General features: G+C 40.5%; 1 protein-coding gene across 4 annotated transcripts in view; it reads right to left on the reverse strand.

Annotated features, from left to right (window-relative positions):
* Positions 1-805: 805 nt before the first annotated feature.
* The window catches only part of GPBP1L1 (GC-rich promoter binding protein 1 like 1), a 35,184-nt gene continuing 17,656 nt past the window's right edge, over positions 806-18,333 (reverse strand). For all 4 annotated transcript variants that reach the window (XM_040609925.1, XM_040609929.1, XM_040609927.1 and 1 more), the window contains exons 4-12: positions 16,645-16,774; positions 16,013-16,296; positions 13,161-13,233; positions 11,774-11,967; positions 7,639-7,779; positions 3,825-3,983; positions 2,958-3,082; positions 1,984-2,086; positions 806-1,729 (exon numbers count right to left, since the gene is read on the reverse strand). In XM_040609925.1, the coding sequence (XP_040465859.1) occupies positions 1,583-1,729; positions 1,984-2,086; positions 2,958-3,082; positions 3,825-3,983; positions 7,639-7,779; positions 11,774-11,967; positions 13,161-13,233; positions 16,013-16,296; positions 16,645-16,774 (1,356 nt within the window). In that variant the 3' untranslated portion in view covers positions 806-1,582. The remainder of the gene's footprint in view (positions 1,730-1,983; positions 2,087-2,957; positions 3,083-3,824; positions 3,984-7,638; positions 7,780-11,773; positions 11,968-13,160; positions 13,234-16,012; positions 16,297-16,644; positions 16,775-18,333) is intronic.

Raw genomic sequence — 18,333 nt, forward strand, 5'->3', positions numbered from 1 at the left:
CCCAGGACCTAGAGGCACAGCGCATGGAGTCCCACCCGGCTCATCGAGCGCTCCCTTGAGTCCAGCTGCAAAGGCGCCCGGCTCCGCCTTCACATCGTGACACATCTGCCCTCTCTGCCTGGTCACCAGTGGATTAAAAAAACCCGATCGAGGCCGGGGTGATCCCCCTCAGGGCGGGACCAGGGGTTCCTGCTCCACGTGCGATTCCATCCAACCCGCTTGCAAACAGTGCACAACCATGCCAATACTTTCCAATCCAAAACGTTTGTGTACAAGCTGAACTTAAAACAGACACTAAAATAGCTTAGGCCACAACTGAGTTGTTTGTAAAATCCTTTTTAATCTAATAGAAATGTTTTCATGAATTTTTAAAAAAGATTTCAATGAAAACAGCTTTGGATTCAGACATTCCCTTGCCATGTTGTGAACATAAACAGCAGCATTGCACTAGGAACAAGTGACACCGACCAGTTGAGCTTCACGATTTTGTATGAAGCAGAATAAAAAAGCAAACTGCTTTAAGTGGAAGATAATTTGAATTATTCTCTTAAAAAAACAAAAAAAAAAACAAAAAACCAAAAAACAACCAACAAAACAACAACCATGGGCTATCATCTCAGTCTTGTTCTTCCTCTCCCTTCTTAAAGGAAGAGTTTAGCTTCTGCAGTCTGAGCGCTACAGCAATGTTTGCCAAGTGGAAAAATACAGCGGGAGAAGAAACTATTTATCCCCAGTGCTATTAGACCCCCAAAGTTGCAGGTCCCTTTAGAGGAAAGCTTTTCTTACATAAGAAAGACAATTAGAATTGGCAAACTGATGCAAAATATTTATTCCAAGTTAGTTATTTTTGATGCAGTAGTTTCTCCCCCTCATACAGACTCAATGTGATAGTCACTTTTTTAAATCTGTAAATAATGTTATCAAAATAATCTTAATCTTTGAAATCTCACAAAAAATTTATATTTTACAATCCACCCTGAATATCAAGGCTGCAAGAAGAAGAACACAAACAATTCCTATATCCAAATATTTTACAGCTGTACCCAAAAAAAGAAAACCACAAACGCCTGGTTAAGTGATGAAGCTCCCCGAGCCGCCAAAAAAAATAAAATAAAATAAAATATTCATGTTATTAGCATTAATTTAACATAATTAGAACTTCAATAGCCATTTTGTCATTGACAATGATTGTTTTAGCACACTTACCGCATGACATTATGTAATGCAGGCGGCACTGTTAGAAGCTTGTTGTTGCAAAGATCAGTCAGCCACTTGTATCCTGCTTACAAGACTGAACTTGTGCACTGCCCCACAAGGGATTTTTGTCAAAATTTGCTAGCTGCACAAACTTCTATTAAGCATTAGGGCAAAACCAAAAGAAAAAGCTAAAGAAGCCAATTTCTCTCTTCTTTGGGATACAATTATTTCCCTTGTGCATGAAGTATCAACAACAAAAGAAAAAACTGAACAGACTGGAGACAGAATAAACTCTGTTTAGTTTATACAACCCCAAACACATGTTGAGCTATGAACTGAGTTTATTGGGTTGGTTTTATTTATTTTAATTTTCTTGTGCCCACTTTCAGGCATCGTCATCTGACGTTTCGCTGCTACTAGTTTCTGTGTCTGAGTCCTCAATCTTTGTCTTAAAAGTGCTTCTCCAGTGGAACAACAGGCTGGAGCCGCGGCCCTGAAGAAATCCGTTCTTCCCAAATCCATTTCTTCTTCGCTGTAGGAAGGAAATTAAGTTTTAAAACAAGCAAAAGTGCAGAAAGTAACTGTCACTAGCCACCTGCAGACACAAATTAAGTATTTAACTGCGTACACACGCTCTGCACAGATAATGCAGGTTAACCAATTACACTACAATCTCACTGCAACTCTGTCCTCTCCAACATCCTTAACAATCACACCACGAAAGACTGGTGCATGAGAAGGGAGAGGGAGAAGAGCGGTCACAAGTGGCAAGAGCTGTAAACGTACCTGCTCTGATTTAATTTGGAACTCTTTGAGCTCATCCTCCGTGAGGGGAAGGTAGTTCTCATCATTTTCAGGATATTCCTGCCATCCCATTTCTTTCAATAACCTGATTTGCAGAGGAAATAAAAGGGGCATAGGAATTAAAGGAAGGGAACAGTGGCAAAGCAAGAGAACACTTTGTCCACGAAGCACGAGGTTTTATATTAAATAACTCCCAATTCACCAGGGAGTCTTCTGTGTTAGAGACCACTTCAACAGTGCCTCGTGTTTACCCAACATTTTTCAATATCTTTTACAAATACTACAGCAGTCCTGTACAAAGGGTAAATAACTAGCCTGGCAGAAGGAAAGCAAGGCAGAGATTTGAAATTCTACCCAAGGACACTGAAGGAGGACATGAGGCAATCAAACCAGTATCACAGCTCAGAATCTCCTAAAGCTTACTATCTGCTTGCACCAGGTGCTCACATGCTGCTTACTCACTGGTTACTGGATACAAGCTGAGATACTAGGTAAATATTTTCTTAACTCTCCTCCACTTTTACAGCATTTAAAGCAGCACAGGGCCATTCTAAGTGCAGACAGGAAGCAAGCAGTGTGTGAGGATGACCATCACATTTAGGACACCTGCTTGTAAATAAACTAGAATCACACCAGGTTCGTGCTGACTCCCAGCGTGGGCAGGTAAATACCTAGGCAGCATTAACACACAGGGATGTGGCACCAGAGAAGCCCCAGAATTTAATTACAGGCCTTGGTAAAGTCTTGGCTCACCTATTGTCAGTGTCTTGTTTTACTTTCAATAAGACTCCACCCAGTCCAGTGCTAGTTATGAAGCCCACCCACCTCTAGCTCAGTACACACAAAGCTGCTGCTGCTGCTTCCCAGAGTTTTCCTTGAAATAGCTTTCTTCTCCTCACACAGTCCAAGGACTTGCCCTCCTTTACTCCAGGCACCTTATTTTGCCATTTGCTCACCTGTGTTCTGCTTCCAATGAATGAGAGAGGTTTTCCCCCTCCTCCGGCAAAGGGAGAGAAAGGCCATTCTGATGGCAGTTCTCTTCCCAGTTTTCCTTTGGTTCTGGTGTGCTGTTGCTCTCCATCTAAAGAAAAATAAAAGCAGCAAAATGTGCTCACACAGGCCATGCCAACAGCACAGATCCAAGTTCAAAGCTTCTACTTTTGGAAGTAAAGCCAAGCCTTTCACCCCCAGCCAGTGTTTTTTCCAGAGCTCAGACCAATAATGGTTGAAAGCAACTTCTACCTGGCTGTGACAAGACAACGCAACATGAACAGCTGGCGGACTGCACTTCTGTGTCAGGGGAGTGAACACCAGCATTACAGGGCCAGCAGCTTCGGAGCAACAGTAAGAAAACGATGGGAACGAAATACTCCTAAGGACACATTAAGCCACAGGCTTATGCATTTAGGGGTCTGGTCCAAGCCTCTGAGGCTGGAGCAACTATCCCACACCTTTCAAAAGCACTGAATTCTGCTTTCCTGTGGATGTAGTTTGACAAGAAGAGTTTGAAAGCAAATTAAGATGTTAAAATATGGTATTGTTCCACTCCTTAGAGAATCCTTGCAAAAAATCTAGATGACCTTCACTATCTGTGATCTGACCTTCCACCCCATTTATTACTTACCCATTTGCATTTCATCATGTCACTGATCTCCTTTCATCACAGTGCTGTGCACTACTTCTGCTGGCATGTGTGCCAGACCAATGAAGTCATTCCTTTCCTCCTCCAGAGCCAGAATTCGTACACTGCTCTTTTTTTATTTCAGTACCCAACTCCTTAAATACATAACGATCATACACACAAGTAAAGACAGTGATCTTACATCATCCAGCTTGTCACATTCTCTGTTCTCGGTTATCTCCCCATTCCTATCATCTTTCAGTGCCTTCAGGAATTCGCTCTTTTTATCAGTGGTACGGCGCATCAGCTTCGTCAAGCGTGAAGAGCAGATCTCGATGGGAGGGGTGGTGCTGGAAGGACTCTAGACAAGGAAGACAGAATACAGAGACTTTCAAACTGTATTGCTGCCAGGATGGGGCCCTTGTCGGTGCTTGTGCTTACACCTTTCAAACACCCATCAGGTTCTTCGGCTGGCTCTTAACCCCTCAAGCCAGAAAAATCTAATGTCAAACTTCCACCAAAATACTGGCTGGTGCTGCACATCATTTCTTCCCTTACCAGCACGCTGTTCTCCCACCTATCATTATCGACTCTTAGATTTTTTTTCTTCCCCTAGGAGTCAATTCACATGGCCATGAATATGTTTATTTTGTTCCCTGGCAATGTAACTCGTATCAAGCAACGCTGGAGCCTACAACAGGATATTAAGGCTAAGAAATTAATGCAGGACTCTCACCCTGCAAAAATTAAAAAATTAAGAGGATTAGACTCAGTTCAAATTTGCATCTTAAGCCGTCCTGGCAGACTCTACCCTGAAATTAAGCTATGGGGTGGTAATCTCCTTTTAGGGAGTGGTCACCCCCTTAACTAACCACAACTGGATGTGAAATAGGTAGTCACAGCCTCAGCACCCTCCCCTGGAGAGCACGATGCCAATTCCCTGCTATGTACACTCACAGCCCAGATGGTTCCGTGTGGAGCCAGACACAGACAACCCTGGAGCCTGGGGGAAATCTGCTCAGCTCAACTCCTGAACCCAAGGTCACCTCCCATGCTCTCCCACAGTGTTTGAGCTTTCTTAATGATCTCGAATCTGCAGACCAGGCATAAGTCACAAAAGTTTGCACATCAGCAGTACCCCAGCCAGGATGCTCCAATAAAAATATTGCTAACCAAGATAAGGTTTCCATTTAATTGTTCCACAATTTTGAGGGGACACATACAAGAACTCCAAGAACATGTTATGTGAAAATCCCCGGTATTTTAACCTTCTGATCATATATGGAGCTCATGTCTGGCTACCCTAAGACAACAAGGAATTTAGTCATTCATATGGATACCTGACAGTAGAATCTTGCACGCAAAACTACTCTTTCCCTTCACTTACTCGCTTTGATTTTTTTTCTCAATATTACAACAAAGTAAAATTTCCTAAAGTCTGTAGTGTTCCCCCCCACCCCTTTTTAAGCTAGGGTGGGAAGGTTGCAAATTCAGGCTCTTCAACATAAATCTCTTTTGCAAAGTACTTTTATCATACTTACAGTGCTCTGAGCAAAGATCAAGGGAACTAAAATATTTAGCAAAACAAAAACAAGGCAGCAACTGCTGCTCGTACTTCTCACGCCTGTTGCATATGAAATACTGGTGTGAAATAATGCCTTTCAGGGACGTGCATGCTGAACGTAAGTAACGCCTTACAGTAAGCATTTCTCAGGTGGCCTTTTCAGATTTTGCCTAATTCAACACGGTAAGGAACAAATCCGCAATTGTAACAGACGTAACAAGGGACCATGAATATTAGGATAAAAAGCCGGCCCAGTACTGAAATGAAGCTCTCAACACGGTAACTAGTTTGACTGCAGTGACAGAAGGCACCAATGAACAAAGGAGACTAAAAATTAGATGTCTTCTGGTAATTTGGAACACTCAAGCTCTCTTTGCTAGTGGCCGTTTTAATGTTTAACAGAACTGCTGAGGTACTAAAACTTAGTTTCTACAAGTCAGGAGAAGACAATTACTAGCTAAGTTTAGAAACAACGGATTCCTGACAGGGAATTTAATTTCACCTGAATTCTGGTTTTATGCATAACCTTCTGCAGAAGGGTTTTTACGTAACATTCTCTTTTAGTGTTAAAGGGGTACAAGTAGTCATTTTAGGCATCTTTCCTAAAGGTAAGTTTATCCCTTTAAAACATCGAGGCATCTCTCAGGGTTTTTTTTTTGTTGTTTTTTTTTTGTAGTGATAGCACCACACATGACCTCAGATACCCGTATATAACAGGGACAGCCACTCTTACAGAAGAGTAATTTTATGAATTCAGACTATATCTTAATTTGGTTATCTTAGACTGGCTTGTGAGGACATGGTGCCACTGGTTGGCACCCTCTTAGTTTTCAACACACTGTGGTCTCATATGAATAAAGGTGCTATTTTCAACACTTTGGCGGGAGGGGCGTTACCCCCGTTTTAGAAATAAAAAGGCAGAGGTTCCTTGCAGCAGGCCTGCGGAGCTAGGGTTACACTAGTACTTGATGGCCGTGGTCCTGTGTTTTCATACTGCAAGCCTCCAACAGATTCAAAGAAAAATGTACTACAACTGTTCAGTTTTAGCTGGGAGAAATTTTTAAGCCTTTTTGTTTAGTTGATTGACGCTGGTAATACAAGAAGCATTCAAGGAAGTACTGCTTGTCCTAGGGAAAACCCAGCTGCCTACTCTTGCTCTCAGATTAGGACCTGACATCTTGGCTGACTAAAGTTTCAAGCAAGACCTTCTTGGGGTGGGGAATGAAGGAGACTACTTGTGTTACTATTGTATGATATAAAATGAATGCCCTTCTCAGTATCTGCTTGGAGGTGAAAGCCTATTTAAGCTGACATATTTACGCTGCACAGGTGGCCATACTGGGCTGTGCATTACACAAAAAGGAAGGCTGTCAGTGGCACAAAGGACTCTGTTTAAGGAGAGAAATAAGCAAGGTAAGGTAAGGGAATACAGTGTAAGATCTATTTGTCAAAGCAACGTGTGCATGATTGTGCTTTTACACTCAGCAGTGGCTAAAGCAGGAAAGTACAGGCTGTTGCAAAGTAAAGCCTGCAAAGCAGAGAATCATAAAGATTACAAGGTTTTATTTTAGAAGTAAGATCTGTAAAGGAACAAGACAAACACACAACTAGAAAAAAAACCCCACTGCTACACTTGAAATGCAAACACATTCATTTCAAACTTTGTGAATATGTCATTTATCACAAACTGTTTTATTTTTGTTCTTTTTACGTATGATCACAAACCTGTTGAATTTTGATTACCAGAAGCAGAGGAGAAAAGCTATTCAGTGTCACTTTTCTCTTAAGCTTTATGGAATTTCAAGGTCCAAACCAGCATTTTGTTTACAAGCTATTAAGTGAAGTATAGGAATGCTGGCCAAATGTATATATGTCACAGTTACTGCTGAAACGTTAACAGATTTATATTCCAAGGTCCTCTCCGTATTTCAGACCAAACCCAGGGGTATTTCCACCTCAGCAGATTACCTCCTTCCGACTCCAAAATTACAAACCGACACTGTAGCTGAAGATAGATTTTAAACTCCCTCAGTCTCCTCATAGCTTCTTCTACAGGAAGGATATGAGGCAGATCACCCTCCTTTCCCCTTATTTTCCCATACTGAAGAACAGCATGAGAATCAGTTTACCTTTCTATTCACACTCCAATAACACAAAGTCTATGCATATGTAGTTATCTGACACGATGTAAAGCATTGGTACTTCTTGTTTTATATTAGAGAGAAATTCTAACACATTTGGAACCAACACCAACGGCTGTACATCCAGGTAAGCCACATTTTTGTTTCCTTTCTTGTATCGGAGATGCGGCAGAACGTTCTAAGAACGTATAAGTGAGTTATTCTTCAAGGGTGCAAAGGTAGCTTCCATGTACAGAGAGGACCTTATGTTTAAGCTACAGCAGGTGATAGTGATAAAATTTCCCACCCTATCCCCAAACCCAACCCCGTACCTCTTTGGGAGAGGTGAGGACTGAGCCACTCGCCAGTACCGCTGGTTTGGTTACAGACACTGGACTGGTAAAGGCAGAGTCACGGCTGGAGGAAAGCGAGCCTGGTTTATGTTCACTTCTGTTGGCTTTCCACGGACTTGGCTATATTGAAGAGAACACAAAATACTGGAGAGTAAATGGTAAGGCACAAGAAGGGTTGCTTGCTAGTAGTAAAACAAATAAATGTTATGTTGGCTGTTGTACAGATTTTTTTCCCCCTCCCTCTGCAAGAACAGTCTCAAGTTTATCTCAACACCCGTTATTTTCACCCATCTTCTGTTTTCCCCAAACCCAATACAATTCTGCTTCATGGGCACCACTCTCCAGTAAAACCTCTTTATTACTCAAAGAAAATCCAGCATTGCTCTTCATTAATTGGAATCACCACCAAGTAATGCAATGCATCTTACAGCTACCCACAGATGGGAAGTAAAAAAAAAAAACCCAAACCCATTAAATTCACATTTCATATGGGAATACTGTATGCCACAAATAAAGGGTTTGCATCACTTGACAGGAATTTCCCCTGTGCGAGGAAGCACATCAAGGAATATTTCTGTCCAGGTTGAGAATGCAAATTATTTATTTCCTAGGGTTCTGAAAGTGTCCATCATTAAACTGATTCAGCAATGAGGAAGAAAAAGCAGCCAGCTTATTAAAGAGCATAAGCATTTGCTGTTTTGTTTTGGATACTCTCTACAGTATCCCTTTAAATAACACTAGCGATGTGGCTGAAAAGCAAAGACTTCAAGGTAAATTGTTGTTACTTGGAATGTTACTCATATCAACCAAGGACAAACACTGTGAAGTGACAGTCTTTACAAACAGGATCCCAACAAGAAACTTGTATCAAAGAGCACGAGAAATACTCCTGCAGAGCATTAAACCACGCTGGTTCCTTTGACCCATTAGACTTTGGAAGCCAACTTCAAGCCATCAGCAAAATAACTCATGCACAAGTGGGATTCAGTTAAATCTGAGATGCAACATATCTTGCATTCTGCAAGCAAGGAGAGCAGAAATAATTATTTCAGTATGTTATCACTCTGCATTGGGTTATTTTATTAATTTAAAAATAAATAAATCAGTAGGGGAGGCCATCAGCATTCCTCTTCCACTCCAACTTAAAAACAAGAGCAGTCCACATTTATTGAACGGATTATCTGGCATTCACAGCACACATTCCAAACATTCCCTTCAAACCCAGAAAACATCCCGATCTGCACAATATTGCCTGGTACTAGAATTAGGGTGTAGAATTACTGTGACAAAAAGTTTTTCTGCGCAGAGCCGGCGGTCGCCCTGCTTAGACACCCAGCTCCGAGCTGCTGATCCGTTGTTCTCCCAGCTTCCACAAAGGGGCAGCTCAGACAAATTCAAGGCCAGACCCTGTTGCTTTCTTAGGGAGGCCACCAGATTCAAGCACAACAACTAGAGATGAAAATCAAAAGGAATTGTTTGCAGATTACGACCCTGAGGAGGTATTGCTTGACTGTGAACAATTCGCCATCTCAATTAGCCCAGAAAGAATGGACTTGTTTCACTGCCACCAGTCCTCTTCCTTTCAGTGCTACTCGGTACAACTTAGCACAAACATTTTTCATTCTGTTTGCCTGTGACAGCTTTCCAATACTGCTGACTTGGTCAAAAGAGATGTTTTGACCCCTCTACTACTTTGTGCACTGCAGTTTCTGTACAACTTTCTAGAAGTCTTCAGAATAAGGCATCCTAGCATAACTGCTTTATGTCTGTACCTTTAAAAAAAGGCATCATGCACACAGTTTTTCTGGCTAAGGATATGCTGAATCTCACCTTTTAGCTTTGCTAATGGCCACCATTCCTTAACAAAAGTGCTGCTGATGACACCAGCGGCCAATCCTTCCCTGTTGCAATCCCCACCACCGAGGAGCACCATACTCCCCCAACAACCACAGCACCAGGTCAGTGCATGCACACTTAAACACTCTATCACAATTCTAATTCTACATCTTAATTGAATTCTAAATTAGCTCAAATACTTCTAAATCACTAAGTACATATTTATATCCTACTTAACATGACTGATCTCTTGGGCTACGTACCAAAAGTCAGTACCTTCTCCACTAGCCAAACAGCATTGTGTATGTTATCAATACTGTAATACTTCAGGTATGAATCCAGGCGTACGTAATCCATGCCCACCGACTGGCTCAGCACAGTGAATGCTTCATTAAAAGAAACTTAGGCAACTATCACTACCTACTGTCATAATGTCTGATTTAAATATAGATACAGAATCTGGGATGGAAATGAGAGCTATGTAACATGTAAAACAAGCTAACAAAAAACCCTACCATTATCCTTCACGTAAGCTGAACTTCCACACCACAGTCACAAGGCTGTCTCAGAAAAAGATAATGTTTATAGATAATTTGAAAAATACTAAGTGGCTTATTCCAACTGTGAGCACCAATTAATACATTTTTTGTTTAATCTCAGGAATTGAAAAACTTACCGAGTCTAATTTCAGAACAGTTAGGAAAGGCTTCAAAAGCAGCTCTTCTAGATGGAATTAATGGAAAAGCTCTAACCATGGGCTTCAGAAGTAGCCCAAACAAATGCAGTGGTGACTGCACAGCAAGGAGTAAAAGGTACACAGAATTTTATGTCCAAATTTTACAATTTCAAGCAACAGGTATACCATGACCAGCACTAACAACAGACATTCGCATAGCTTCAGAAATGCATTTCAATCTCTACAGTTGGTATAGCACTAACGTTCAGAGCTTGCAAGTTATCTTTGCACACAACAGCTAAGACAGAAAAGCTGTTTGTATTCCTGTTCACTAAAACTCTGTTTACTTTGAAGCAATCAAAAAGACAATCTTAAGAGTCTGGACAGAAACTGCATCTTTGACTTTTTGTTTCAAAGACCACTCAAAACATCCAGACTAAAAATAGGTAAGACTATATATACACATATATCAGTCAAGCTGTACAAGCAAAAATAAAAGCCACAGGAGGCCCCTATCCATCAGAAGCTGCATCTTGTTTAACTATTCTAAACAAGTAGGTATATGGACTGAAAAACTTAGTAACAGCCTTATATAATGGGCCAATTCATCCCATCTCACTGAGAAGGAGATCAGTTGTCAAATTAAGGGTTTATGTAAGCTTATTTGATAATAATTTTAATCACTAGGATTTTTCCTGTAGCTGGCAGAATTTAGCCTGAATTAAGAGAAACTTAGAAAGGGGAAAGAAGCTCTCAGCTTGCTTTCTTACAAAAAAAGTTGTTAATCTTTCCTATTTTGCTTTGAAGTGTGTAAGACTGATCTACTCTAATCATAGGGAAGATTTTGTTGGAATGTCACAGCCAGCATTAGTTATCAATAAATTTTAGCACTCAATGTATTTGGACACCTTTTTAAAGAATGACCTAGCTAATAATTTTCTTTAGCCTCTTCAATACTTTCACTATCAATCCTACAAAGTTTCTAGGGTATCTATACATGTAGATTCTCTGGAAAAATGGGCAAGATAAAGCCTAGAACCAAGAAACAAACAAAAAAAAAGTACTTGTTTTTTTTCTACACTCCTATATTTCTCTCAGTAAAATAATTATAGCACAAAACCCATTACTTTTCCAGGCTGTCTTTAAGGCTCAACTAAATTAGAGCTAAATTGCAGGATGTTACAATCTAATCTGATCTTAGCCTCAATTGTGTTTTAAACACATCAAAGTATTGTAACCTAATAAAGATTTTTCAAGGTAGTCACGTGAACAATTCAAGCACATTGTAGCACACGTTCCATTTCTCTAGCATTGCTTGTTTTGTCTAATTAATATAAGGATTTGTCTAATGCATAAGAACACACCCATTCAGACATTCGTATAGTCAGAAGAGAGGTTAGTTCTCTGTATGGACAAGACCAAATGGCATTTTAATAGGGAACAACAATTTTAGTAGTAAACAGACTTCTACTGTAAAGACCGCTACCCTAGAAACTACCGGGATTCCAACTCCTGCTATTTGTTAGGGAGTTGATTCCCCTGTCAAGGGAGAGAGCTCTCCCTTGATCTGCAGTTCACTAACTTGGTTCGAAACCCTTGTACCTTGGAAGGAGGAGCTGCAGGTTTAGGAACCAGATTTTTGTAGACACTTGGGACAATGGTGGTGGCTTTGTTGCCATTTGCCAGGTGAGAAACAGGTGATGTAAATGCAGCTGAGAAGGCAGCGGCAGGATCCTCTTTTGAAACCTTTTTGATGACCAGCATCTTGGTAGGTTGCTTGGCACTAGGGGGGTTTTCTGTAAAAATTAACATGAGAAAGATTCTGAAATACAAATGTTCAGTTTCATAACGGCTTCAGTATACTGCTAGTTTCTCCCCTTTCAATCTTAGATGCTACACATCTGATTCTGAGACTGCTATCAGCTCTTTTTCCATTTCAGCTTTGAGCAAAGATAGTGGATAAGGATGTCGAAGTCCAATCTTTTTTTGTTTAACAGCTCCCTTGACACTGAAGTGAAAAAACCCAACAGTGATAATCAGCTAACAGCCTTCCACCATACTAGAGAAATCAGAACAGATAGTGGCATTTTTTTGAGCAACCATGGATCAGCTTTGTTAATTCATTGACACAGCAAAAATACTCTGCATAACATATCTCAAAAGACACAGTGCTTTTACAAACACAATTAATATTTCTCAGGCCAAATCAACATATTTGCAGGAGCAAAACAATTTAAAAACAGTAGTAGTATAAATGGCTAAAAGCCCCATAAATACTAATTGTCATTATTTTTTGAGCAGAACAATAGCTACCTGACAAACATGCAAAAAGAACACAATCTAGTACTACAGCAAGAAGTGTTCTTGATTTTTTTTTTTGTAGTTGTACTATTTACGGTATCTAACTCAAATCATCTAGCTATATTCTAACTAGAGATTAACAAACCTGTATTTAGCTGCTAGAACTGGTACCTTGTTTCACTAATTTTTAGGGTTTTTTTAAAGGCACAGATTTGCATACCACATCAGAATCAAAAGCAAGCCTGTTCTGAGTAAAAACCAAACAAACAAACCCACCCCCAAATAAATCCAAACCACAGAACTATGACAGTTTTGCTGTATTTCTAATATGAAGATCACAAGTCAGGAACTAATGTCTAGTTCTCTCAAATCTGCTCTGCCCTTCAAGTGATGTCTGCATGGAATTGTAACTGCAGTTAAGACAGGAAGCAAAGGCAGAACAATGACATTACTGCCACCAGCAGTTTTTTTATGACAAGACAAGCACAATTTCAAGTAGACAAAAAGGCTAAGAGATCAGTGAAGATTGTGGCAGGAAAACAACAAAGGAGAAAAAGCTGCAAACTGTCTGCTTTAGGTAAGTTTTTAAAAACATTTCTGAGTGGAAAAAAATAGCATCTGAACATCAGTCACAACTCTCTGCTTCAGCATCAGCATTCTGTACAGTGATGTAAATACTTTCACCTACCCCATACTCCAGAAGGTGTCCCTAAAGGTTTGTTCTGGTTGTTTTGTCTTCCAGCTTCTGGATTCAAAGATGGCTATAAAAAGACAATGCAAATTAGTATATGATCATATTGCATATAACAAAAAAAATACTCAGTATTAACATAACGTTTTACTTCTAGGAACCCAGAGTGTAAGCAGGTTTCTGTGAACAGCATCTGAACTAGAAGGGTGCTTTGTCACAAAACATCTGAAACCCAAGTTTGTATTCTCCTTGGCTTCAGCCAACAGAGGGTTCAGGATAGGCCCTTATGTCTTCTACTATACGATTAAGTAGATGCCACCAACCAATACACACATAACAGATTTAGGTATTGAATAAGCAGCTCAAAATATAAACCAGAATCCACATCATCCATATATGAAGATTCTTGTCTAATTTCCCAAATAATTTTATACAGTAATAATGCATTAACCAATTAAAAAACAACAACCCAAAAGCAATACTAGGCTCCTAATGTAAAGGAATAATGAATATATATACATATTTACTGACAAAAAAGCTACACGTGACTATGTTAAGCTTCAGAGTCCACTTTTCAGGGCAATACTGCATGCAGACTCAGTGCGCTCTGCAGACTTACCTTTGATTCAGTATCACAATTCAACCTGGTGGAACAACTAAGGACACATCCGAGCTCAAAGCGAAGTACAGAAAAATCTAAGCATTCAATGACAAGTGCTTGCGATTTAGCTATTCCTCTTCCCCGTCCCAAATAACTTGAGTTCAAAATAAAGCCATCTTTTTCCTCTTTTTAATGAATTCTTCATATGTTAGTTACTATGGTGACAGCATAAGTCTCTAATAACGAGCTTCTGAAATAGTAGGCATTCCTGTTCTATAAGAGTTACGAAAAAATGTCACACCATAGCATAAATTCCTGCCTCAGACCCTAGAAACTCCTGTTTCAGTGCTTCATTTTTTAGTTACAGGTCAGTTTTATAGCAGGGGTACTCACACCACAGGAGAACTTAAACTAACAGCCTGTGTTGCAGACCTTTCAGGGGAAGCGTTGCCATCCTCAGCCACACAGACCTAACAGCTACACACTTAACCACAGCATACATTAGTTTCACCACTCTGGCAAAGACAATACAGGAGTTATTTAGCAAAGCGTGCTGCTAGACAGTGTGTGGCATTATCATCTTTAACAAAATTGGGGGAAGTAATTACAGAAGAAACAGCCATGTAGATGGGGAAAGGCACTCATCAAGGCACTGAAGAGGAGAATTAAGTAGTATGGAAAAAAGATTTAGACCAAGATAGACAACAGTGCACAATCGCAACCATTAACACTAACTTTCTACATTTCAACCAGCTTTTGACAGTCTAAAGCACAGGCTTATAAAAATCATGAATTACAGTATTCTTGAGAAATCAAATTAACAGAAATCCACACACAAGCTTTATCACTGCTCTCCAGGTGTTCACCACCCTGTGATGCTGGCTACCACTCCCAGCAGAAGGAGCTGAAGAAGAACAGCACGCGATCGCTCCCCTGGTACTTCATTGAAAAAAACCCAGCAGCATAAATCAAACTGGTTCCTGTGGCAATTTAAGTGTAGACTCTAGATTCTGCCCTGAAGCAGCAGTGGGCATGTATTTCACTTCAATTCTGACTTCCTGAATAGCAGCAGTGCCATCAAACTGTCATGACAATTTCAGCTGTGAACAGCCTTCCAGAGATAAACACTGAATAAGAGAGCAAAAAGCCCAAGATGATGATACACGCAAGTGTACATACTATCACCAGAAACTCTCATCACTGGAGGCAGCAATGGCTTTAGCATTGAAGATGAAGGAAAAGTCAGAGGAATTGCATTAGGTGAAGGAACTGAGTTTACTAGAACCTTACAGATGATAATGACCTCATTAGACTGGTCAAGAAGAGCCTACAGACCGCAAGAAATAGGATGCAAAAAGCAAAACATATGGTCTGGTAACAATAAAATTATCTTCAGGGGACAGGAGAAAAAAAATGAAATTGTAAAGAGAAAGCAGAAAAGGTGCATATATCTCAAAGTGTTAGCATTAAGGAATGCACATGGCAAGGATGAAAGCTGCAAGTCCAAGTACTATTCATGAAAGTTTGGAAAACTAAAAGATATTCCAGTAAAAACAGAGCCAGGATGTAAGAGACTATCATACTAATAATACCACATGAATCAGTGAGCTGGGTAAGAAGAAAGTTGGTGAATTTGAGATACTGATGGAAGAAATGTCTCAAGAAACCCTGATCCACAGATTAACAGAGGCAGGAAAACATCTCTGAGAACAGAATACTACTCCAGAGGATTCAAGACAGACAGTTGCAAAAGTCTGAGCACATCATGAACAAGCCTGGGAAGGTTATCACAAACACCAACATGTACCAGAATGTAGGAGACAGGAACAGCAGGCAGACTGAAGATAAGCTGAACAGGCCTACTTAGGAGGGAAGAAAAAAAAACCCAAACAAACCAAAAACCACCTTCATAAGCAATGCCACAAAGTCAACACAATTACTCTTCCTGTGGCAGACCAAAGTGTCACCTCATGGGTTTCCATGAAGATCTGGCTTGTGTGTTATGACGTGTCTTCAGTTCACAATAACCATTTGGTAAAATACACATGCCAGCATCCATAATACAACAGGTTGTCAGGTCCTGAGGACTCTGAGTACCAATCAGCATCCTGTCAGCATCAGAATAATTTGTTAAATCTGTTGTCATCTCAAACATGGAATGGAATGCAACTCTAGATCCTTGTCACCTATCAGCGCTAATAAAAATGAGATCTGAAAAGCCACTTCTAGTGAGAAGCTACACACTTACAAAATCTTCTTCCTCGAATTGCAACTGCTCTTTATCTTCTTTCTTCTCTTCCCTGGATTCAACAGGCAGCTTTTCTTGAAAGGCGGAACTTTTCCGAGAATGGAAGTTGCCATTCCAGTGACGATGAACTCCAGTTCCTCCTCCACCACGCTGATTCACACCATCATGGCCCCGTGAGGGACCATGCCAACCAGGCTGACTGCCAGAAAGCCCAACGTGAGCTCCTTTAGAAACACCAGAATCTACAGAATCATGGCGGAGAAGGGACGGCTGATGCCAGCAGTCTAAACAAAAGGAGATAAGTGTGCAAATAAAAAAGTCAACACAGCGTGCAGAATATCGGAAATATCAGGCTGTTTTTCTTGTTGTTAAGTCAGTGTTCACCAAGTAAACTACTATGCCAACCTTATTAAGCTACTGTGTGATTATAACAGAAAACAAACCAAGCTATACAATGCACATACAGCTATCATAAAAACCCCTCAAGGCCTGAGCACATGACGTGAGAGAAGAGCACAGCACAAGTTTGTTGTAGGATGTTTTGAAAAAATACAGTTTGGGAGAATGTTTATATTCTGCAGAATATTCCAAAATGTTTGCTCACAGGCTACATTCTGATCCTTCTTACTCACCTCCTGCAGTTCGGAGGGGCCCATTATTGAAAAATCCATCAGAGGAGTTGTGTCTCCTACGGCTCACCCCAAAGCGGCCCTCTCCCCGTGGAAGATGCTCTCCATGTTTCTCAAAGGTGGCTGCAGGGGACTGCAGAAAGTAAAAAGAGATGTAATGAAGCATTCATCAGGGTGCTCCAGGAGCCTGTCAGTCCAACGGCAACATTTTGTCGATTGAAAAAAAAAAACCCAACCAAACCCACCCCCTTCACCTCTCTGCTAGTTTTCAATACATCATCCATATCTCCATCGCTTAGCCAATGTCAACAATCATGTAAGCCTGATCAGAAAGGCACACAAATCCACTATCTTACACAGAATCAAAGAGAACCTAACACACTAATATCAGCAGTCTTTGCAAAAACATACTTTCTGCAAAATTAATTTAAGAAATCCTGTGATACATATGTGCTCATTGATTCACTCCCCCTAAACAGAGGAGCAGACAGCAATGGAGGATCCAATCAGTCTGGTTAAAATTCAGAGATACTCAAGTAACTTAAAGCACTTTTGGACTATGACTCTGTAGAAAACATTAATACTTCTAGCATTAAGATTCCAAAGAATCTTTTGCTCTTCACTTTCCCTCATTTATAAAAAATTCAGATCAATAAAAAAATGGATCAAACATCCTGAATACTTTTGTGTCCTCCTATTTAAGCATGGAGGCGAAAGGTGTATTCTTTCTTGTTCACCAATGCTGTCCATCATAATCTGGTTTGGTATTAAAATGTTTTTCTCCACCCCATGCAGAAGCGACACAAGTTGTTGAAGTCCTAAAGCAGACTTCCGGGGTCAACCCAAGCTGCTTCTGGAATCAGTTTTGTAAAGAAGGTGACAGGAAAACTGCCCTCATTTTAAGTTTGCAAAAAACCTAACGACTATTTCTGAGTTTGGAGTTAGAGCCCAAGGGCTTATCAATATATTACTCCACAAAGGTCAGATTATTTTCATAAATTAGACTGAAATTGTATCCTGAAATGTAAATACATGGCAGCTCAAGTCCTGACTCCCACAGCTTTAGGGCCATTTCTTTAAGGATTTTCTGTTTGGGATCCCACTCAAGACACAGTGCAAAGACACTGAACTACTTCCATGTCTGAACACAAAGACCGTTCTTCCTCTGAAATAGAAGCGATACATTTGTCAAGACAAAGGCAACAAAAATGATTTTCACCTGTCCTGGTTTCAGCTGGGATAGAGTTAATTTTCTTCTTAGTAGCTGGTGCAGTGCTGTGTTTTGGATTTGGTGTGAGAACAATGTTGATAACACACTGATGTTTTTAGCTGTTGCTAGGTAATGTTTATACTAAGTCAAGGACTTTTCAGTTTCTCAGGCTATGCCAGCCAGAAGGCCTGAGGGGCACAAGAAACAAGACACAGCCAGGACAGCTGCCCTGAACTAAAGAGGTATTCCATACCATAGAACGTTGTGTCCAGTATATAAACTGGGGGGAGTTGGCCAGGGCCTGTTGATCGTTGCTCAGGGACTGGCTGGGCATCGGTCAGCAGGTGGCAAGCAATTGTACTGTGCGTCATGTGGGTTTTTTTCTCCCTTCCCTTTGGATTTTATTCTTCTCCTCTTCTCCCTCCTTTTCATTATTGCTATTATTGTTTTAGGGTTTTTTTCTTCCTGCTTTATTCTAGTTA

Source organism: Falco naumanni, chromosome 11, assembly GCF_017639655.2.
Source record: "Falco naumanni isolate bFalNau1 chromosome 11, bFalNau1.pat, whole genome shotgun sequence".
Classification (NCBI taxonomy): Eukaryota; Metazoa; Chordata; class Aves; order Falconiformes; family Falconidae; genus Falco; species Falco naumanni.